At 32.4% G+C, this 23,538-nt stretch overlaps 1 protein-coding gene across 7 annotated transcripts in view; it reads right to left on the bottom strand.

Annotated features, from left to right (window-relative positions):
* Positions 1 to 23,538, bottom strand: part of LOC126878798 (ankyrin-2) — a 113,700-nt gene that overhangs the window by 34,328 nt on the left and 55,834 nt on the right. For all 7 annotated transcript variants that reach the window (XR_007695786.1, XR_007695785.1, XR_007695787.1 and 4 more), the window contains exons 10-11: positions 21,131 to 21,426; positions 12,317 to 12,569 (exon numbers count right to left, since the gene is read on the bottom strand). Coding sequence is in view for 4 of the 7 variants with exons in the window: in XM_050641695.1 (XP_050497652.1) it covers positions 12,317 to 12,569; positions 21,131 to 21,426 (549 nt within the window). In the remaining 3 variants the exon portion in view is untranslated. The remainder of the gene's footprint in view (positions 1 to 12,316; positions 12,570 to 21,130; positions 21,427 to 23,538) is intronic.

The raw sequence follows: 23,538 nt of genomic DNA, 5'->3' as shown, positions 1-23,538 counted from the left end.
AGGTGACCTTAAAAAATGTTTTTCGTCTCCTGCAAACCTCATGAAAAAAGATATGAGGTATTGTCACATCACTGACGATATATTTCAGAGAATGTCTAAAAAATATACTGTGAATGTTTAAAGAACGTTCGTAGACATTCATGGAATGTTCCAACAAGACATTCAGTCTAAAAAATATACTGTGAATGTCCAAAGAACGTTCATGGAATGTTCCAACATTCATGGAATGTCCCAACAAGACATTCAGTCTAAAACATATACTGTGAATGTCCAAAGAACATTCGTATACATTCATGGAATGTTCCAACAAGACATTCAGTCTAAAACATATACTGTGGATGTCCAAAGAACATTCGTAGACATTCATGGAATGTTCCAACAGAACATTCTAAGAATATTTAAAATGCTGACACAGCACTTTCCTGGGACTTTCCAGGGACATTCGTGTGCATTTGGGGACATTCCAGGAATGTTTTCAATGTCCTGTGAGTACCTTCTAGGAACATTCCTGGAATGTTTTGTGTTATTAGGGTTTATAGTTCAGAATATTTCAATTAGAACGATGTAATTACATACTGAAACATAGTTTTTAATTCTAAATAACTTTTTATAATAACAATTTTCTATATTGTGAAAAATAAACGTATTTTACTCTGAGCGAAATTCATATTTTTTGACATACGTCGTATAAAATTGATACAATTTGACACAAGACGGTTGTATTTTAGGTTTTAGAACATGCACAACTTTTTATTAAGAATCACTTTTTTTCGTAAAATTAATAATAAAAGAGTTATCTGAATTGAAGTAACTGAAAAAATGTTAGTTATCCATAATTTTTCAAAAAAAAAAAATTAAAGCACTCGTGGGAGTGCCGACAGAAGTGAAAACTTCTTATAGTACCTATATAAATTACACAATGCTTTTCCACATCCAAAAAGAAGTGCTATACCTATATTATAAGGGTGTTTCATTGGGAAACGGAAATACTTTAATGGTGAATAGAGGTCATCGAGCCGGTTCTAGATATAGTACATTTTTGCCCTACCGACTTTTATAACCGAGTTACAGGGTGTTTTATCGATTTTGCCCATTTCTTTCATAAGACATAACTTTAGAACCACCCTGTATATTTTTTTGATATTTGGTACACATATGTCTCATTCAAAACCCAAACGACCGACATAATAACCATAAGAAAAATCCAGGTCCGGATTAACAAAAAATTATAAAGTAATTGTGACCTTAAAACAACACCCTGTATATTGAAATTTTGAAAATCTGTTTGCATATTTGAAAAGAGCACAAAAATGTAAGTTTAATGGTTCGCTTTAATTTTTCGGCCAGACAATTTTATGACTTTCATTTTGAAATTATATTGAATTTTTTAAGAACTTTGACATTAAAAAGCAGATATTATTAACTTTTAGTTATAAATTATTAAAGTTAATGAATAAATACTAATTTTACAAATAATCAATACATATTTACCACATTGGAACGACCCAATTACTAATGACAAAAAAAATCCAGGTCCGGATTAAGAAAAAAATATTAAGTAATTGTGACCTTGAAACAACACCCTGTATATTGAAATTTTGAAAATTTGTTTGTGTATTTTAAAAGAGCATAAAAAACTGCGTTAAAAGGTGCATGCCAAATTTTTGCGCAGATAATTTAATTACGGAAATTTTGAAATCATATTGATTAATTCTGTCAAGGTCACAAGAAGCTACCAGAAAAATGAAGAATAATCCCAATGTACTTAGAAAATCGATTCGAAATATTTTAAAACGAGCAAGGAAATGCATCGAACAAAATGGCGGACATTTTGAGCAACTGTTATAGTTCAAATATTTTTAATTTATGTTAAATTGTTGAATTGTAACGAATTTTTGTTTTATTAGATATAGCATTTTTTTTAATTCTTTACTAAATCATTAAAAAATCCCAATTCACGCAATTCTAATTTTTAATGATGTGCATATAGCTACAAATCCAGAGAATCTATGAAGCCAGCGTAGTAAATAAGTACATATTAAGTATTTTTAAAATAAGTATTGATTCATTAACATTAAATTATTATTAAAAGTTAACAGTACCTGGTTTTTAATCTCAGAGTTCTTTAAATTTTCAATATAATTTCAAAATTGATGTAATTAAATCAACGGCGAAAAAATTAAAATAAGCCTTTAATCACAGTTTTTCATGCTCTTTTAAAATGCGCAGACAATTTTTTAAAATTTCAATATACAGGGTGTTGGTTCAAGGTCACAATTACTTTGTATTTTTTTCCTAATCCAGACCTGGATTTTTCTTGTCATTAGTAATTGGGTCGTTCCGATGTGGTAAATAAGTATTGATTATTTTTAAAATGAGTATTTATTCATTAACTTTAATAATTTATAACTAAAAGTTATTAATATTTGCTTTTTAATGTCAAAGATCTTAAAGAATTCGATATAATTTCAAAATTAAAGTCATAAAGTTGTCTGGCCGAAAAATTGAAGCGAACCGTTAAACTACTTTTTTCTGCTCTTTTCAAATATGTGCTCTTTTCAAATATGCAAACAGATTTTCAAAATTTCAATATACAGGGTGTTGTTTTAAGGTCACAATTACTTTATAATTTTTTGTTAATACGGACCTGGATTTTTCTTATGGTTAGCATGTCGGTCATTTGGGTTTTGAATGAGACATGTGTACCAAATATCAAAAAAATATACAAGGTGGTACTAAAGTTATGGCTTAGGAAAGAAATGGGCAAAATCGATAAAACACCCTGTAACTCGGTTATAAAAGTCGGTAGGGCAAAAAATGTACTATATCTAGAACCAGCTCGGTGACCTCTATTCACCATTAAAGTATTTCCGTTTCCCAATGAAACACCCTGTATAAGCGTTGCGTACGTTCTATGATATTTTTGTATACATACACATAATATATATTATGTACGTACGAAATTTATTTCGGCAAAGTGATGACGGTCGCAATAAATGAATTCAAACAAAGTAACCAACAACTACAAAAAGAAAATGATGAAATGAAACAGGAACTAAAGATAGTGAAAATGAAGGTAGAAAAGTTCGAGAAAGAGAGAAAAGCTAACAATGTTATTGTCCAGGGTCTACCGATGGATACAAATAACCCAAATGTAGTCAATGAGGTTATGGCAGATTTCGTGGAAAGAGAATTAGGTATTAAAGTAGAAATAGAAGAAGCTTATAAAATAGGGGACAAAACATGTCTTGTAAAACTAAAAAACAAAAATGAAAAAATAAAAATTATGAAGAACAAAAACAAACTAAGGAATTCAAAGCCGGAAATATATATCAATAACGATCTAACGCAAGAAGAGATGAAAATACAACAAGAAATACGGAGAATTGCAAAATTTCAAAAAGAAAACGGTAAGAACACTAGAGTAGGTTATCAAAAATTAATTATTGACGGGACTGAATGGAAATGGAACAAAGAGAAGAATGAACTGGAAAGGGCAAAGCAGGACACGCCAAAAAACTGATAAAAAAACAAATATTGGATACAACACAAAAAACGGACACGAAAATGGCAAAGGAAAAGGACCTGAACAGATTAGATAAAATAAAACATACGAACACAAAAAAATATAATAAAAAACCGAAAAAATGTGATCAACTAAAAATAAGTACGTGGAACATCAGAACAATGCTTGAACCAGGAAAAATGCAGGATATCGTCTCAGAACTAGAAAGATACCAAATTGATATTGCAGTGATTCAAGAAATCAGATGGGCAGGTCAAGGAGAAATAAATAGAAAAAACTACACACTACAGTACTCGGGACATGAAAAACAAGGTCAATATGGAGTTGCTTTCATAATTATGGGAAAAATAAAAAATAACATTATGCAATTTAAACCAATAAATGAACGTATGGCTTACCTGAGAATTAACGCCAAACCATTTAATATATCAATCATAAACGTATATGCCCCAACTGAAAGTGCTACTGCGGAGGAAAAAGACAAATTGTATGAGGAACTCGAACGAGAAATGGAGAAGTTACCTAGAGAAGACACAATACTGGTAATGGGAGATTTTAATGCCCAAATAGGTAAGGAAGACTACATTAACCAAGTAGCAGGTAAGCACACAATACACGAAAAAACTAACGACAATGGCCAACGATTATGTAATCTAGCATCTAGTACCAATATGATTATCGTTAGTACAAAATTCGAACATCCCAAATACCATAAAGTGACGTGGATTTCCCCAGACCAAAAAACATGGTCACAAATAGACCATATTCTGATTACAAGAAGGAAGCAAACATCGGTAACAGACGTGAGGTCCTACAGAGGTGCACATGCAGACACAGACCATTTTATGGTGACTGCAAAAGTAAGACAAAAAGTCAAAAGAACACTAAAAAACACGACAACAAAAAATAAATGGCACGTAGAAAAACTGAATACTCCAGACATAAGGATTAAATATGCTGATGACATGAACAAAAAACTGAAGGAACAATCTAAACCTACAAAGGATATAGAAACAGAATGGAGAAATATAAAAAAATGTATAAATGAAACAGCGGAAGTACACGTAGGGATAAAAAGAAACAAAAAAAGACAAGAATGGTATAATGAAGAATGCCATAAAATGTTAAAAAAGAAGGTAGAAATGAGACAAATGTGGATAAGAACAAATAGACAGGATTATAGGGAAGAATACAATATAATAAGGCATGCATGTAAGAAAAAAATAAGGAAAATTAGACGTGAGTGGTTGGATGATAAGATAAAAGAAATAGAAAAAGAGAGTAAGAACAGAAACACAAAAGAATTCTATAAGAAAATTAGTGAGCAGAACAAAACGTTTAAAGGAAAGATAAAAAGCATAAAAGATAAAAATGGAAAAGTATCAGAAAACGATGAAGAGTAAAAAGAAATTTGGACTAACTATTTTAAAGAATTATTAACAGAACAACAAGATCAAGACCTAAATGAAAACAGAGGAGAAGAGACAATGATGTTAGGAAACCAGCTACAAATACCAACAAAAGAGGAAGTTGAGGAAATTATTAATAGCAGCCGTAATGGTAAAGCCTCAGGATCGGACTGTATCAATATGGAGCTTATAAAATATGGTGGTGAAGAATTAAAAGATAGATTATACAATTTAATAAAAGACATATGGGACGAAGAAAAAATGCCGGAAGAATGGTACAAAGGACAAATTATCACGATTCATAAAAAAGGAGATCAACAGATGTGTAAAAACTACAGAGGACTGACGCTATTAAACACAGCATATAAAATCATGTCCGCCTTAATACAACGAAGACTGACCGAAGCTACCACGAATATCATAGGACACTATCAATGCGGATTTGTTAAGGGAAAGTCTACAACAGATGCCATACATACAGTTAAACAAATTATGGAAAAAGCTCATGGATATAAAATAGAAATTGAACTGCTTTTTATAGATTTTCGACAAGCATTTGATACAATAAATAGATCAAAACTAATGGTAGCTCTGAAAGAAATGGGAATACAACATAAATTAAGAAGATTAATACAAATGACAATGAGTAGAACTGTAGTTAGTATAAAAACTCAAGTAGGCGACACAGAAGAATTTGTCATCAATAAAGGGGTGAGACAAGGAGATTCATTATCAGCAACTCTGTTTAATCTTGCCCTAGAATACGTCGTCAGGAAGATCAACAAAGGCACCCTCCGAACGAGAGAAGGACAAATAATAGCATACGCTGATGATATTGTGCTAATAACAAAAAATAGAAAAACAATGGAACGAATGTTAAACGAAATGGTAACAGAAGGAAAAGTAATGGGATTAAAAATAAACCAAGAGAAAACCAAAATAATGAGATTTGACAAAAACTTTGAAAACAGAAAGGTTAGAGTAGGAGAATACACTTTTGAAGAAGTCGAAAAATTTAAATATTTAGGAATATTAATAACAAACAATGGAGAAAGAGAAACCGAAATCAAAGAAAGGATTATTACAGCAAATAAGAGCTTCCATGCAAATAAAAAATTACTTAAAAATAAGTTATTGAGTAAGAAATCAAAAATGAAAGTATACAAAACAATAATTCGACCGACGATGATGTATGCAGCCGAAACTCTTAGCATGACAAAAAAACAAGAGGAAAACCTTAGAATACAAGAAAGAAAAATACTAAGAGCAATATTAGGACCAATAAAAATAAATGACAATGAATTTAGACAAAGAACGAACCTTGAGTTACTGGAAGAAATTGAGGAGGATATAGTATGTAAAATAAAACAGCAAAGAGCAAAATGGCTAGGACACATATGGAGATCCGGATCAACTACGACGATATACTCAATATTGGAATGGACACCAGCTGGCAAAAGAAGACGTGGAAGACCAAGATCTACATGGTTACAAGAAGTAGTAAGTGATCTCAACAATGCGGGCATACGACATTGGAAAGGGAAAACCAGAGACAGGAAAGAGTGGAGAAAAATAACAGAGAAAATTAAATAACGAACATGAGGATCGATCTACCTCAAAACATAGATCTAGAGAGCGTAAGCGGCGTAACCCCTAAAGGGGTGTTTAGCCGCTATATATATATATATATATATATATATATATATATATATATATATATATATATATATATATATATATATATATATATATATATATATATATATATAATTACATACTGAAACATAGTTTTTAATTCTAAATAACTTTTTATAATAACAATTTTCTATATTGTGAAAAATAAACGTATTTTACTCTGAGCGAAATTCATATTTTTTGACATACGTCGTATAAAATTGATACAATTTGACACAAGACGGTTGTATTTTAGGTTTTAGAACATGCACAACTTTTTATTAAGAATCACTTTTTTTCGTAAAATTAATAATAAAAGAGTTATCTGAATTGAAGTAACTGAAAAAATGTTAGTTATCCATAATTTTTCAAAAAAAAAAAATTAAAGCACTCGTGGGAGTGCCGACAGAAGTGAAAACTTCTTATAGTACCTATATAAATTACACAATGCTTTTCCACATCCAAAAAGAAGTGCTATACCTATATTATAAGGGTGTTTCATTGGGAAACGGAAATACTTTAATGGTGAATAGAGGTCATCGAGCCGGTTCTAGATATAGTACATTTTTGCCCTACCGACTTTTATAACCGAGTTACAGGGTGTTTTATCGATTTTGCCCATTTCTTTCATAAGACATAACTTTAGAACCACCCTGTATATTTTTTTGATATTTGGTACACATATGTCTCATTCAAAACCCAAACGACCGACATAATAACCATAAGAAAAATCCAGGTCCGGATTAACAAAAAATTATAAAGTAATTGTGACCTTAAAACAACACCCTGTATATTGAAATTTTGAAAATCTGTTTGCATATTTGAAAAGAGCACAAAAATGTAAGTTTAATGGTTCGCTTTAATTTTTCGGCCAGACAATTTTATGACTTTCATTTTGAAATTATATTGAATTTTTTAAGAACTTTGACATTAAAAAGCAGATATTATTAACTTTTAGTTATAAATTATTAAAGTTAATGAATAAATACTAATTTTACAAATAATCAATACATATTTACCACATTGGAACGACCCAATTACTAATGACAAAAAAAATCCAGGTCCGGATTAAGAAAAAAATATTAAGTAATTGTGACCTTGAAACAACACCCTGTATATTGAAATTTTGAAAATTTGTTTGTGTATTTTAAAAGAGCATAAAAAACTGCGTTAAAAGGTGCATGCCAAATTTTTGCGCAGATAATTTAATTACGGAAATTTTGAAATCATATTGATTAATTCTGTCAAGGTCACAAGAAGCTACCAGAAAAATGAAGAATAATCCCAATGTACTTAGAAAATCGATTCGAAATATTTTAAAACGAGCAAGGAAATGCATCGAACAAAATGGCGGACATTTTGAGCAACTGTTATAGTTCAAATATTTTTAATTTATGTTAAATTGTTGAATTGTAACGAATTTTTGTTTTATTAGATATAGCATTTTTTTTAATTCTTTACTAAATCATTAAAAAATCCCAATTCACGCAATTCTAATTTTTAATGATGTGCATATAGCTACAAATCCAGAGAATCTATGAAGCCAGCGTAGTAAATAAGTACATATTAAGTATTTTTAAAATAAGTATTGATTCATTAACATTAAATTATTATTAAAAGTTAACAGTACCTGGTTTTTAATCTCAGAGTTCTTTAAATTTTCAATATAATTTCAAAATTGATGTAATTAAATCAACGGCGAAAAAATTAAAATAAGCCTTTAATCACAGTTTTTCATGCTCTTTTAAAATGCGCAGACAATTTTTTAAAATTTCAATATACAGGGTGTTGGTTCAAGGTCACAATTACTTTGTATTTTTTTCTTAATCCAGACCTGGATTTTTCTTGTCATTAGTAATTGGGTCGTTCCGATGTGGTAAATAAGTATTGATTATTTTTAAAATGAGTATTTATTCATTAACTTTAATAATTTATAACTAAAAGTTATTAATATTTGCTTTTTAATGTCAAAGATCTTAAAGAATTCGATATAATTTCAAAATTAAAGTCATAAAGTTGTCTGGCCGAAAAATTGAAGCGAACCGTTAAACTACTTTTTTCTGCTCTTTTCAAATATGTGCTCTTTTCAAATATGCAAACAGATTTTCAAAATTTCAATATACAGGGTGTTGTTTTAAGGTCACAATTACTTTATAATTTTTTGTTAATACGGACCTGGATTTTTCTTATGGTTAGCATGTCGGTCATTTGGGTTTTGAATGAGACATGTGTACCAAATATCAAAAAAATATACAAGGTGGTACTAAAGTTATGGCTTAGGAAAGAAATGGGCAAAATCGATAAAACACCCTGTAACTCGGTTATAAAAGTCGGTAGGGCAAAAAATGTACTATATCTAGAACCAGCTCGGTGACCTCTATTCACCATTAAAGTATTTCCGTTTCCCAATGAAACACCCTGTATAAGCGTTGCGTACGTTCTATGATATTTTTGTATACATACACATAATATATATTATGTACGTACGAAATTTATTTCGGCAAAGTGATGACGGTCGCAAACTCGATACTTTTTTCCTATCTAAAAAATTCACAACGTCCCTACAGAAGTTTTCATTTTAAAAATTTATTTCGTCAAACAATGACGGTCGCTAATTTAATACTTTTTCCAGACTTAAAAAGTGCAAAGTCCCTAAGAAGTTTTCATTTGAAAAATTTATTTCGCCGAAGCGATGACGGTCGCTAATACAACACTTATTCTCCATCTAAAAAGTGTGTAACGTCCCTAAAAAAGCTTTCGCTTCAAAAATTTATTTCGTCGAAGCAATGACGGTCGCGATGGCGGTCGATAATTCAGTATTTTTCTCCATCTAAAAAGGGCACAACGTCCATAAAGAAGATTTCACTTTAAAAATTTATTTCGTCGAAGCAATGACGGTCGCTAATTTAATACTTTTTTCCCATCGAAAAAGTGCAAAACGCCCTCAAGAAGTTTTCACTTCAAATATTTATTTCGTCGAAACGATGATGTCGCGATGACGGTCGTTAATTTAATACTTTTTCCCATCCAAACAGTGCACAACGTCCCTAAAGAAGTTTTCACTTCAAAAATTTAGTTCGCTGAAGCGATGACGTTCGCTAATTCAACAATCTTTCCCCATCTTAAAAGTGCACAACGTCCCTAAAAAAGTTTTCACTTCAAAAATTTATTTCGTCGAACAAATACCGGTCGCTAATTTAATACTTTTTACCCATCTAAAAACTGCACAACGTCCCTAAAGAATTTTTCACTTCTAAAATTTATTTCGCTGAAGTGATGACGGTCGCTAATTCAATACTTTTTCCCCATCTAAAAAGTGCACAACGTCGTTAAAGAAGTGTTCACTTCAAAAATGTATTTAGTCGAAGCAATGACGGTCGCTAATTCAATACTTTTTCCCCATCTAAAAAGACCAAAACGTCCTTAAATAAGTTTTCACTTCACAACATTATTTCGTCGAAGCAATGACGGTCGCGATAACGGTTGGTTATTCAATATTTTTGCCTATCTAAAAAGTACACAACGTCGCTAAAGAAGTGTTCACTTAAAAAATTTATTTCGCAGAAGCAATGGCGGTCGCTAATTCAACACTTTTTCCCCATCTAAAAAGTGCACAACGTCCCTAAAAAAGTTTTCACTTCAAAACTTTATTTCGCCAAGGCGATGACGGTCGCTAATTCAATACTTTTTCCCCATCTAAAAAGTGGACAACGTTCCTAAAGAAGTTTTCACTTCAATAATATTAGTATTATTATACGTACATTATAATATCGGTCGCGATGACGGTCGTGAAATCAATCTTTTTTCCGCATCCCAAAATAGACTTTACATTTATTTTAAATTGAAATACTTTTATACAATTTATGTATACATACTCATAATATAAATACGTACAAAATTTATTTCGCCGAAGAGATGACGGTCGCGAAATAAATTATTTTTTCCCATCCTAAAATAGGTTTTACATTTATTTTAAATTTACATACTTCTATACAATTTATATATATACATACACATAATATACCTATATATGTACAAAATTTATTTCGCCGACGCGATGACGGTCGCGATGATGGGCGCGAAATCATTCCTTTTTCCCCATCCTAAAATAGGTTTTACATTTATTTTAAATTTAAATGCCTCTACACAATTTATATATACATACACATAATATATAACATAAGCGATGACGGTCGCAATGACGGTCGCGATGACGGCCGCGATGACTGTCGCCAATTCAATGCTTTTTCCCCTATCCAAAAATCGCACAACGTCCCTAAAGAAGTTTTCACTTCAAAAATTTTCAAAAAGAAGGATGTAATTGCTTACTAGAAAATAGTTTTTAATTCCAAACAACTTTTCATAACAGAAATTTTCAATATTGTGAAAAATAAAGCTACTTTACTCTTGAGTGAAATTCAAACTTTTTGACATACCTCGTATAATATTCAAAAAATTTGATATTTGATGGTTAAATTTTAGGTTTTGGACCATGCAGAGCTTTTTATGAAGAATTACTTTTTTTCGTAAAATCAATAATAAAAAAGGTTTCCATATGGATACAACTTACAGGGACATACTGTATATGGGGAAGATTGTGTGTCCGGCAAGGCAGTGAGAAAATAGAGTGCTCGTTTTCGTGCAGGCCGTGAGAGCTTTTTTGATGAACCGAGAACTGGCCAGGCAAACACGGTTATCACGGCCGATCTCATCGACAAGATATACGACCTAGTGAAGTCGTCCTGCGATTTCCATGTGTTTGGTACCCTGAAAAAACATCTCAAAGGGAAGCGCTTCAACTCGGACGATGAACTGAAGGACGCTGTGAGCGACTGGGTCTGGTCACAGCCACAGGAATTCTGGGAACAAGGAATCCTTCGGCTCGTTAATTAATGGGATCGTTGTGCTCAGGCCAATGGTGAATACTTTTAATAAAGAAGGTGCCACTTCGGTATGCGGTCTACCGTCTAATATGTGGTCTACGGCAATTTAGCTGATTCGGCATGCGGTCTACGTACAAAAACAAATTAGAGAAACTATTACAAACATTACTATTTTATTATTACTAACAGCTTCACTGTTCAATTGGTAATTATACAAAGAGTCTACATTCTACCACATCCAATACTATTTTAATATTAAATATCATGCAACCGCAGTAAATATCGGTTTTTGCCTGAAAGGAGGAAGGCCTAACCCTTCGGTCCAAACCCAACTTACGGGTATTAGAGTGAGAGAACCGCAGGGCAGGAGGTATTTGACCGCTGCGCGCAAATACAACCCACCCTTTTTATTATCACTAAACGGTCTTTTCAGCGTTTTAAATTAACACTCAAGGCCCATTTCGTTGATTCAAGTTTATATAGGCAACCCAAATTACACGCCGCTAATCCTCGGTTCGGGATTTAGACAGAATAACACGTGAAGTGTGAAGTAAAGCACAAGTATGACAAGTAAAGTATAAATATAAATAATAAATAAAAAGTTTGTAATAGTTTCTCTAATTTGTTTTTGTACGTAGACCGCATGCCGAATCAGCTAAACTGCCGTAGATCGCATATCAGACGGTAGACCGCATACCAAACTAGAAACTCTGCCGTAGACCGCATACCGAAGTAGCACCGACTTCATTTATACCCACAGTGTCGCTTCGTACCTTTTCATTTGAACAACCTTAATACAGAAACACATTATTTTAGACACTTACCTTTAGGCACTCAAACAGAGGCTTGTGTTGCATAACGCAGTAAAACAACAAAATAATTTTAGCAAAACTAAGATGGGGATCAGTGATGAGATTCTCTTTTCTAGATATTAACGTTATGTAATAATACAAAATATAGTTTTTCGTATTCCATATACTCTGCGAATGTAAGGGATGCCTCCTGATAGCTTCCGACATATTGAGGCTCAAATCAGGATTGGCTCCAAATTGAATGAGAGTAAGTGTAAGATCATACCTACAAAATATGAAAAGTCAAGGTAAATAAGTACCCAAGCATTATTAGGTATTCAGCATATTAATTTACATATACAGGGTGTTTCAAAAAGGTATGTCATAAATTAAATCACGCATTCCGGGGACAAAAATAAATTGATTGAATCCAACTTACCTTAGTGTACAAAAGTGTACACAAAAAAAGTTACAGCCCTTTGAAGTTACAAAATGAAAATCGATTTTTTTTTCATATATCGAAATCTCTTAGAGATTTTTCATTGAAAATGGACATGTGGTATTCTTATGGCAGCAACATCTTAAAAAAATTAAAGTGAAATTTTTGCACCCCATAAAAATTTTATGGGGGTTTTGCTCCCCCATAAAATTTCCCCTTAAACCCCCCAAACTTTTGTGTACGTTCCAATTAAATTATTATTGTGGCACCATTAGTTAAACACAATGTTTTTAAAACTTTTTTGCCTTTTAGTACTTTTTCAATAAGCCAGTGTTTATCGAGATAGTTTGAATATTTGTCGAATCCACCACATATTTGTATATGGTTAAGTACATACTTATGATATACCTGTTAATAATCTGAAAAGGCTATAGCGGGATAAGATGGTCAAAAATGCCCCTGCACGGATCAGCCCCGCTACTTATGTTTTCGATAAAGGATATAAAATTATGCCCTCATGCAAATTTTTAGCTTCCCAGAGGTCCTAAAACTTTTTAAATCGAGAAAAGATGAATTTTTAGGTTTTATTTTTTTGTAAGCGCAGTTTTACTTTAAAAAATCTGAAAAAATTCAAGAGGTTGTATCTTTTGAATACAAAACAACCTGATTTTTTTAAGATTTTTGTAATAAGAAATGAGCCCAGGAAAAATTTTTGAAATTTTCAAAAAAATTTTAGGTTATGATATGATTTGGCCATAGTATTTTTTTGTGTACATTTTGCCGTTCTTTTGAATGGCAGAGGCAGAATTTTTAATGTCTGAGCGGAAAGAATGAAAAAATCGAAAAAACCGTTTTTGGCTGTCACGAGATGCATCTCGGGACAGCAAATTTTAGGAGTTAGGATCCTGACTACAACAACTGAAAAAATACTAAAAGTGTGAATTTTGTCATAAAATTTGGTATGTGGGGTTTTAAAAATATTTGGAACAACTTTTCCAAATAACTTTTTTCGATATCTCTAACGCGAAGCCAATCGAATCGCATATAGAAAATTCATTCTGTTTGTAATAGGCCGCGTTTAAAACTTAAAGTTTAGTTGACTATTTTAAAAATTGTGAACCGTCACCCTGTATGACTGTGCAAAATTTCAAATCTGTATATATTTTGATAGCCGAAACATAGGGGTGTCTTCATCTTAAATGCGACACACTGTATCTTATCAATTTGATAATTTATTGCAACTAATACATATATTCGTATTTTTATAGATTAAAAATATAAAATCAAAATACTGACAAATTCACTAATTATAAAAAGTTCATATTGATTGGCATTGAAGTATTGAACCAATTAATGTATAATAATATAATATACAGAGTGAGTTTTATGTATGGAAACCCTCAATTATCTCAGAAATGGCTTGCACGATTTTTATAAATTGTGGTGGCTAGGGGTTTTCTAATGCGGTCGATATTATAGTAATACTTACATTGTTGTCAGATCTTCCGTTTTTCTGAATATCTAATTAACTTTCTTATTTCAAATGGAACACCCTGTATATTTTTTGCGTTTTGAAGTCCTTAAGAAATACTGATTATTTTTCATGTTATATTCCCTATATGTAAAGGCCATAATTTCGGAGTTATTGATACATTTATTTAAAAAAACTTTAAATTATTAAATTATTAAACAAATTATAAAAATCATATATTATAATTTTTGTTTTTTTTTATATATTATAATTTGATAATGTTTCGATTAGAGATTTGAACCATATTTTCTTTGAATGCAAAATTAACCAGAGATATATAAATCAATTATATTACAATTTACGACAAACACAAGTTCATTTTCCAATTAGTACAGAATATCTAATAAGTTGTCATAAAATGGAAATATTTAAATTACTCATTAACTACTTGAGAGAAACAAATATAGTCATTTAAGTGAAATAGGTATAAATATAACAAAACTAATAAATTGAGGTAAAAATAAAATTAAAATCTGTGGCTAACGGGTAGATTTTTTCGGCCTGGGTAGACATTATTTTAGGTTCTTTGGACCATTGGGAACAAAAAAGTTCTTTTGTAATTTTTCTCTAGAGTTAATCGTTTTCGAGTTATAAATAATTTAAAACTGAAAAGAAATCGAATAATGACGATTTTCAAGGTTAAAAAACAAAAATCAAAAATATTATTTTTAAAACTGCGAAGTACAGAAATTCAAGCTAAAGCCTTATTTTATCAGTTAACAATAAGTAATTTGAGCTTGTTTCATTCTAAAATATTGTTTTTTAGTTGTTAATCGCCGGTCCTCTCATATGCGCTTCATTAACATTTATTAAAAAGCAATGTTTTAGAATAAAACGTGCCAAAAAATTTTATAGCGAGCTCCTGGAAGAAGGGTTTAATTTGAATTTGAGTACACCGCAGTTTCAAAAATATTTTTATTTTTGTTTTTGAACCTTGAAAATCGTCATTATTCGATTTTTTTCAGTTTTAGATTGTTTAACTCGAAAACGATTAACTTTAGAGAAAAATTACAAAAGACCTTTTTTGTTCCCAATGATCCAAAGAACGTAAAATACTACACTGGCCTAAAAAATTGATTTTTATAATTTCTTTAAATTTTTTTTAAATCAATGTAGCAATAACTCCGAAACTATGGCATTTAGGTATAGGGAATATAACATACAAAATAATCAGTATATCTTAAGGACTTCGAAACGCAAAAAATATACAGGGTGTTCCATTTGAAATAAGAAAGTTCATTAGATTTCCAGAAAAACGGAAAATCTGACACCAATGTAATTATCACTGTAATATCGGCTGCATTAGAAAACCACTACCCACCAAAACCTGTGAAAAACGTGCAAGTCGTTTCCGAGATACTTCAGGGTTTCTATACATAAAAGTCACTCTATTATATTATAATAATTATAATAATATTATTATATTAATACGCATTAATTGGTTCAATATTTCAATGCAATCAATTTGAACTTTTCATGATAAAATAAGTGAATTAGTCAGTATTTTCATTGTATATTTTGAATTGGTAAAAAATACGACTATATTAGTTTCAATAAATTATCGAATGGATAAGATACAGTGTGTCGCATTTAAGATGAAGACACCCCTATGTTTTGGCTATCAAAATATATACAGATTTGAAATTTTGCAGTCATAGAGGTTGATGGTTCACAATTTTTAAAATAGTCAACTGAACTTTAAGTTTTAAACGCGGCCTACTGCGAATCCACAAACAGGGTGAATTTTCGATATGCGATTCGATTTGCTTCGCGTTAGAGATATCGAAAAGTTATTTGGAAAAGTTGTTCCAAATATTATTATAACCCCACATACCAAATTTTATGACAAAATTCACACTTTTATTATTTTTTCAGTTGTTGTAGTAAGGATCCTAAATCCTAAAATTGGCTGTCTGTATGCATCTCGTGACAGCCAAAAACGGTTTTTTCAATTTGTTCGTTCTTTCCGCTCAGATATTAAAAATTCTGCCTCTGTCATTCAAAAGAACGGCAAAAAGTACACAAAAAAATACTATTTAAAAGTTAGCCAAATCATATTATCATAACCTAAATTTTTTTTGAAAATTTCAAAAAATTTTCCTGGGCTCATTTTTTATTACAAAAATCTGAAAAAAATCAGGTTGTTTTGTATTCAAAAGATACAACCTCTTGAATTTTTTCAGATTTTTTTAAAGTAAAACTGCGCTCACAAAAAAATAAAACCTAAAAATTCTTCTTTTCTCGATTTAAAAAGTTTTAGGACCTCTGGGAAGCTAAAAATTTTTATGAGGGCATAATTTTATATCCTTTATCGAAAACATAAGTAGCGAGGCTGATCGGTGCGGGGGCATTTTTGACCATCTTATCCCGCTATAGCCTTTATTTATAATTTACATTTTTAGGTATATTTTGAAGAAGAAGCCACATCTCGATAAAAGGTGACTTATCAAAAAAGACTAAGAGGCAAAAGATTTTAAAAACACTGTGTTTACCTAATGGCACCACAATAATAGTTTAATTGGAACGTACACGAACATTTGAGGGGTTTAAAGGAACAAAACCCCCATAGAATTTTTATGTAAACATATTAAAAAAGAAGCCGCATCTCGATAAAAATTGGCTTATCGAAAAAATACTAAGAGGCAAAAAGTTTTAAAAACGTTGTGTTTAACTAATGGTACCTCAATAATGAATTAATTGGAACGTACACAAAAGTTTGGGGGGGGGGGGTTTAAGGGAGCAAAACCCCCATAAAAATTTTATGGGTTGCACAAATTTGCCTTTAATTTTTTTTAAGATGTTGCTGTCATAGGAATGCCACATGTCCATTTTCAATGAAAAATCTCTAAGAGATTTCGATATATGAAAAAAAAAATAGATTTTCATTTTGTAGCTTCAAAGGGCTGTAACTTTTTTTGTGTACACTTTTGTACTAAGGTAAGTTGGATTCAATAAATTTATTTTTGTCCCCGGAATGCGTGATTTAATTTATGACATGCCTTTTTGAAACACCTTGTATATGGAATGCATCTATACAATATCCGAATCTATAGTATAGTTTCGAAACTGCAGGCATTAAATTCCAAGAAATGGTGATGATCATTCTTGATCCATTGACAATGCTCGAGTTATTTTTGGTCTTTCAGTCGCGTAGAAAAAATTTTTGTAAGAGCGAAAGGTGACGCTACTTGTATTGACGGAATTCTACACCACAACCCGCCCTTTATTGAAAAGTTAACATCCGGTTTTGACAACACCAGCGGCAAAGGACGGAGGCTCAGTTTAACATACATAGACAGTGATTCGTTCATAGGCTTGTTACTCTTCGAGTCATAATGATTGAAGTCCAAACTAATGCAAGCTCGAGAAAACTTCAGAAGGATCGGCTTCCTTTGAGTACCATCACACATATACAGAGACAGAACGCTTTTTCCATAGCAGCTTATTGGTATAAGTAGAAAAATCAAAGGACCCCGCAACACTCCTTATGGAAAAGTGGTCCCGGTCAAATTTAACGAAAGTTTGGTCAATGATACTTCTCGATGTGTAGATTAAAAAAGTCCGTGGGACCTGGGTCTGAATAACTACTATTCTCGAGCTACAGCCTGTTGAAGTTATTGAATTCGAGTGCTCGGTTTACGTTAAGTGCACTAATTCACGGTTAAGTGAACGAAAATATTTATTTTTAGAAGAAGAAAGACTCATTTTCTTCATGCATACTTGCGTATTGTATTATGAATTCTTAGTCAAAAATAGATGCATCGTATATTAGTCTTCAGGAAACCTCGGAAAAGTCCTCAGAAAACTAAAGAAGTGCATTGTAAAATGTGCTACTAGATCGATATAAGAATTATCATGTTTTCATGAATGCTTCCCAGCTATGCAATACCAGCAAAGCTGCAGTTCCGCCTTATCTTTAGAATACTACTGAACAGTGGCGGATCTAGGAGGGAATGGGGAATTCCTCCCGTAACACGGTCTAGAAATAAAGAAAAGAGTTGTCGAAACAAAAAAATTACATTAGCTGACATGAAACTTGTCCCGCATATCAGATATAAGACAAGTAGAGAACATGGACTTGATCTCAATAAGAAATAAACAAAGTAACCTGGTAGTCAGTAAACGCTAAATATTAATTACAGTTGTCTATGGAAAAATCGGTCGACTATCTCTACGTTAAGATTTTGCTGATTTCGGTTAGATGCGTCATATTATGTCGTGTTAACTAACGACCTATCAGGATACTTAATATTGCGTTGATGTCTTGCAAAGCCAAAAAACCATAACACACTGGTTATATGAGCACAAGTACCCACGGTTCTCGCACCAGATCTACAAGTACCGTACTACCTGCTAATCGGTTCTTCTGCAGGTTCATCTTCATCAACCGTGTAGGAAATGAATATTTGGTGTTTTGTAGCTTGCCGAAACCTAGAGAATAATCGAACTGTTATGAATCTCGGTTCATCCAGTTTGAAATTCTTCGTCATTGTCTTTAATTATTTTATCTTGTATGTAAGACGCTGCCAGTTTAATTTGATATATCTCAATCGTAAGGTCTTTTATCATGATATATCTCAATCATGATTATGAAGCCTTCTCCGTTGACCACCTATTCTAATCAGATTATCAGTCTCATTCATAAAAAACATGATAATTCTTATATCGCTATAGTAGCACATTTTATATAGCATTTCTTTGGTTTTCCGAGGATTTTCGGAGGTTTCCTGAAGACTAAAATATGATGCATCTATTTTTGACCACGAATGTATATACAAGACGCAAGTATGCATGAAGAAAATGAGTCTTTCTTCTTCTAAAAATAAATATTGTCTTTTACTTGACCGTGAATTAGTGCACTTAATGTAAACCGCGCACTCGAATCCAATACCTTCAGAAGGCTGTAGCTCGAGAATAGTAGTTATTCAGACCCAGGTCCCATGGACTTTTTTATTCTACACATCGAGAAGTATCACTGGCCAAACTTTCGTTGAATTTGACCGGGACCACTTTTCCATAAGGAGTGTTGCTGGGTCCTTTGCCATACAATAAAGATATAAAAATTTGAATTTTACTAGATAATCCAGGCGTACCTATTGACAGTAGAAAGGTAAATCTTAATACCTACAGTTGGTAAAGAGCGGCCAGTGAGATTAATAGGCGTAAATTGTGTTTGCTAGCGGTGAATAATAATGAATATGTCCAAACAAAAGATTCAAACCGACATAATGCAGTTCATAAAAAAGCCACGTTCTAAAGTAAGATCCCGGTCTACTGATGTTGCCGACGGTTATAATAGGCCTATGTTAACGTAATTTGTCGGAAACTGCAGTATTGCTGTAAATATATTTTCACCAGAATCAGCCCCTAATTATAACGATATCGGTTGCTTTGTGCGTAACGAAAAGTGCAGTGATGAGTTAAAATATCGTGTCCTAACTGATCCTTGGGTTCTTGAAAGTGAATACAGATATCCAAGACATTAGAATCGGGACACTCAAGACAATTCCAACTTATGTGGTTAAATAAATTCCCGTGGGTATCTTACAGCAAGAAAGGTGCTTACTGCCGTGTGTGTGTTTTATTCGGGCCTAAAGAGGGGGATCAAAGCAAAATCGCGTTACAAAACTTGGTTACTAAGTCCGTTCGGAAATTCAAGAAAGCGTGTGAAATATTAAGGAGCCATGCTGAAAACACCTAACATAAAATGGCTCACTTAAAATGTAGCAACTTTAAAAAAGTGTCTGAAGGTATTTAAGACAGAAAACATTATCTTTCAATTGAACAATGAAGTTGCAAAAACAAGTAAACGAAAATCAAATGAAACTTGTTCCGATTGTAAAAAACAATTATTTTGTGCGATCGATAAAACATTACTTTAAGAGGGCACAGAGATGATGGTGCTATTGATTTGGAAATGGAATCGTTTGAATTAATCAATAATTCAAATGAAGGGAACTTCTTAAATATAGAGTTAATACAGGTGATCAGATTCTGGAACACCATATCAAAAATGCTCCCAAGAATTCAACGCTTATAAGTATAGCAACGTAAAAAAATGACCACATAGACTGTTGTGGAACTGTTATTGAGAAAAAAATTGTTAAAGCGATTAAGCGAAGCCAATATTTTTATATTTTGGTAGATGTAACAACTGACATCAGCTCCAATGAACAATTAACATTATGTGTGCGATATGTAGATAAAAGAAATACTGTTTAAAAGATTTGTTAAAATTAGTAGAGATGCATGATTTAACTGGAGAAACATTGTCAAGCGTTATAATACGAGAACTCACGGACTTACGGCTAGATATTTCAAATCTTCGTGGGCAAGGTTACGACGGAGGAGCTAATACGTCAGGAAAGTTACGTGGTATGCAAGCGCGAATTTTAAAACAACAGCCTTTAGCATTGTATATTATGCACTGTGCCTCACATTGCTTGAATCAGTCAATTTCAAAATCATGCTCTGTTTACTGTTTTAGACAAACACTTGACACAATAACAGAAGTAGCAAAATTTGTTAAGGAATCCAGCAAGAGGTCAAACCTTATGGGAGAGCAATTAAAGACATATGTCCTCAGCTTAAGAAAACTAAACTTCAGATTTTGTGTGAATAGCACAAGGCACACAACAGCACAGAATTACACAGATCACAGCTCAATCCTTTTGGTACCGTAGGTATCTGTGATGAGTGAATTTTATACTTAGAGTAAGTGTGAGTCGTATGGCTAAATCTGAATAATATAATATTTGCGGTAAGTCTGACACTCCCCTCCCCCCCCCTCCTATTATGAATTTATTGATCTTCGCCTGCATATATGTATCAATTTTAGATTTAATTAGTTAAATTAATTAATTAAAACAAAACTTACACGTAGTGAAGATCCATACAGTCTCGAACATTCAGTACCATGTCCATACATTTCTGGAAAATGTGTTCTGTTTTTCTAGTAACTCTCGCATTGGGATTTAGATCGTGGTTTAACAATAGTATCAACAAATTTTTAATGAATTCAAAGTTTAATCTTTTCTGGACGTTACAATTTAATGTTATATTTTCTGACACAGTAAATACTAATACATGTAGGGGAGTCAGATTAGCCCTGTAGCTACAATTGGAATTGGCCCCGTGTTTTAGAAGAATTTTAATGCAATTTAAATAACAAACCTGAAAAAAAAAGAAAGACTTGAAATTTGTGTTATAAAAAGTATTTTATCTAAAAACTGCATTTTATAAAAATAAACTTCATATTTGCTAAACGTATGTCCTCAAAATTTTTACAGTATTGTTCCACGATTCATTCTTATTTAATTTACAGAAGAACTATGGTTGATCTAAAGGTCTAAAATAGCTTTATCTACTCTATCTCATATCATGCATACGTTTTTAGTTTGTGAAAACTGTCATTATAGGTAGCAGTGCGTGAAGGATTTAAAGTGTGCGTGAAGTAACAATGTATTTTAAATGGGGTTTACTTTTTCGCACACTTTCATAACGAGCGATCCACAATTATTGGGATCAAAGCTAGCCGTGCAAAAAATTACTTACCTATGTCTTGTTTTAATCTGAATTTATATCATTGGTTTATCAATTAATTTTGATTAACATTATAAAACATAAAAATTCAGTCAAAACCTTTAACACAGAACTTTGATCAAAAATAAAAAGAATTAACAAACAATAATAAATAAAATAAAACAATATGCTGTATATTTATGTCCACCACCAACATCTCTACATAACCTAACTTTTCTTGTTAAGTTGACGTACACTGCAAATGTGAGGTAAACTGGAAAGTATATCTGAATTAAGAATAGACATGCACTGTATAGCTATCTCTGTCGTTATAATCAAATATCCTTAACTCGCGTTGTCATGGTGATGACATTTGAGCAATAAGTTACAACAAAAGTTTTGACAGTTTTGTGGTTTGAAAGAAGTTAGAATTTTTAAATGTCAAAGTTCTATAAATTGTAGAATAGAAATGAATTCCAGTGACGAAGAGTTGCAGTTTTTTTATTTGTTTATCGTAGATAAAATATTGTATGAAACTGTGCGTGAAGTACTTTTTGCGAACTTACGCGATGTATAGCACTCGCGCCGCTGTCGCTCGTGCTCTAAATATCGCGTGCGTTCGCAAAAAGCATACTTCACGAACTGTTTCATAAATAACTATTATTTATAAATATTTATAAGTATATCTCATGGCGAACTGGTCGTGGACAAACCAACAAATTCATATCAAATCTTCCCAAAAGCTCAACCAATAAACAATTAGAAATTTGCAAATGTTTTCTCTTTTTGAAACAATTAAAATTCAATCTGAATAATTTCTTTCTGAAGTGTTGTCCGAACTGCGGCAGACATCAATTATGATGAGTCAACCGTTGCAACTATCTTTCGCTAACTGAGACTATTAAACTGTTGCCACATCGGCTTAAACAATTTTTGTCGCACTTGAAACCAAAACGTAAAATAATTACACACAACCTACAAACCCTGAAAACATTCTATCATTAAGAAAATAACGGTCGCGAAAGCTTATACGTCGGTGGCCCGATAAGTATGGTGACACTCCGCCCTATGGCGCCACTATCGCCAGAGAAATATACTAACGTATAATGCATTCTTGTAGACGGCCTATGTCCAAATCTCAGTCAAATCGGACTTGTAGTTTTGTTTTGACTGCGTGTGGAAGCAGACCTGTCTGCGATTTTAGAAAAATCAAAAAGAGCAACATCTATCGGTGATTTGATTCTGTTTTTAAGGGAAATCGGACAGTGAAACGAAGGAGCGCTTGACTGTGACTCTTCTCCTTCGATGGCGACTGACAAAAATTGGTTAAACGAGTTTCAACATGAACGCACGTCGGTTGTTGATAAGTCACGCCCAGGTGCCCGAAAACGGCTACAACGGAGGATAATGTGAAAGATATTCACGATCTCGTATTGGTAGACCTGCCGGCAAAAGGTTTGCGATATAGTTGAGACAGTAGGCATCTCAGGTCCATATTAAGGTCGCGTGAGTCATATCCTACATGAAATTTTGGGCATGAGAAAGCTGTCGGCTCGACGGGTGCTGCATTTTCTCACTCAGGCCAACAAGCGCAACCATGACACCACTTCAGAGCAGTGTCATAGGCTATTTAAGCATAATCCAAAGGAGTTTCTACGTTGCTTCATTAACGTCGACGAAACATGGATCCAATGGTACGCATCAGAGACCAAGTAACAGTCAATACAGTGGATGTCACCCAGCGAACGTGGTCGAAGAAGGCGA

This window comes from Diabrotica virgifera, chromosome 1 (assembly GCF_917563875.1).
Source record: "Diabrotica virgifera virgifera chromosome 1, PGI_DIABVI_V3a".
Lineage (NCBI taxonomy): Eukaryota > Metazoa > Arthropoda > Insecta > Coleoptera > Chrysomelidae > Diabrotica > Diabrotica virgifera.
Note: the sequence above shows the minus strand (reverse complement) of the source record. Positions and strands in the feature narration are given on the sequence as shown.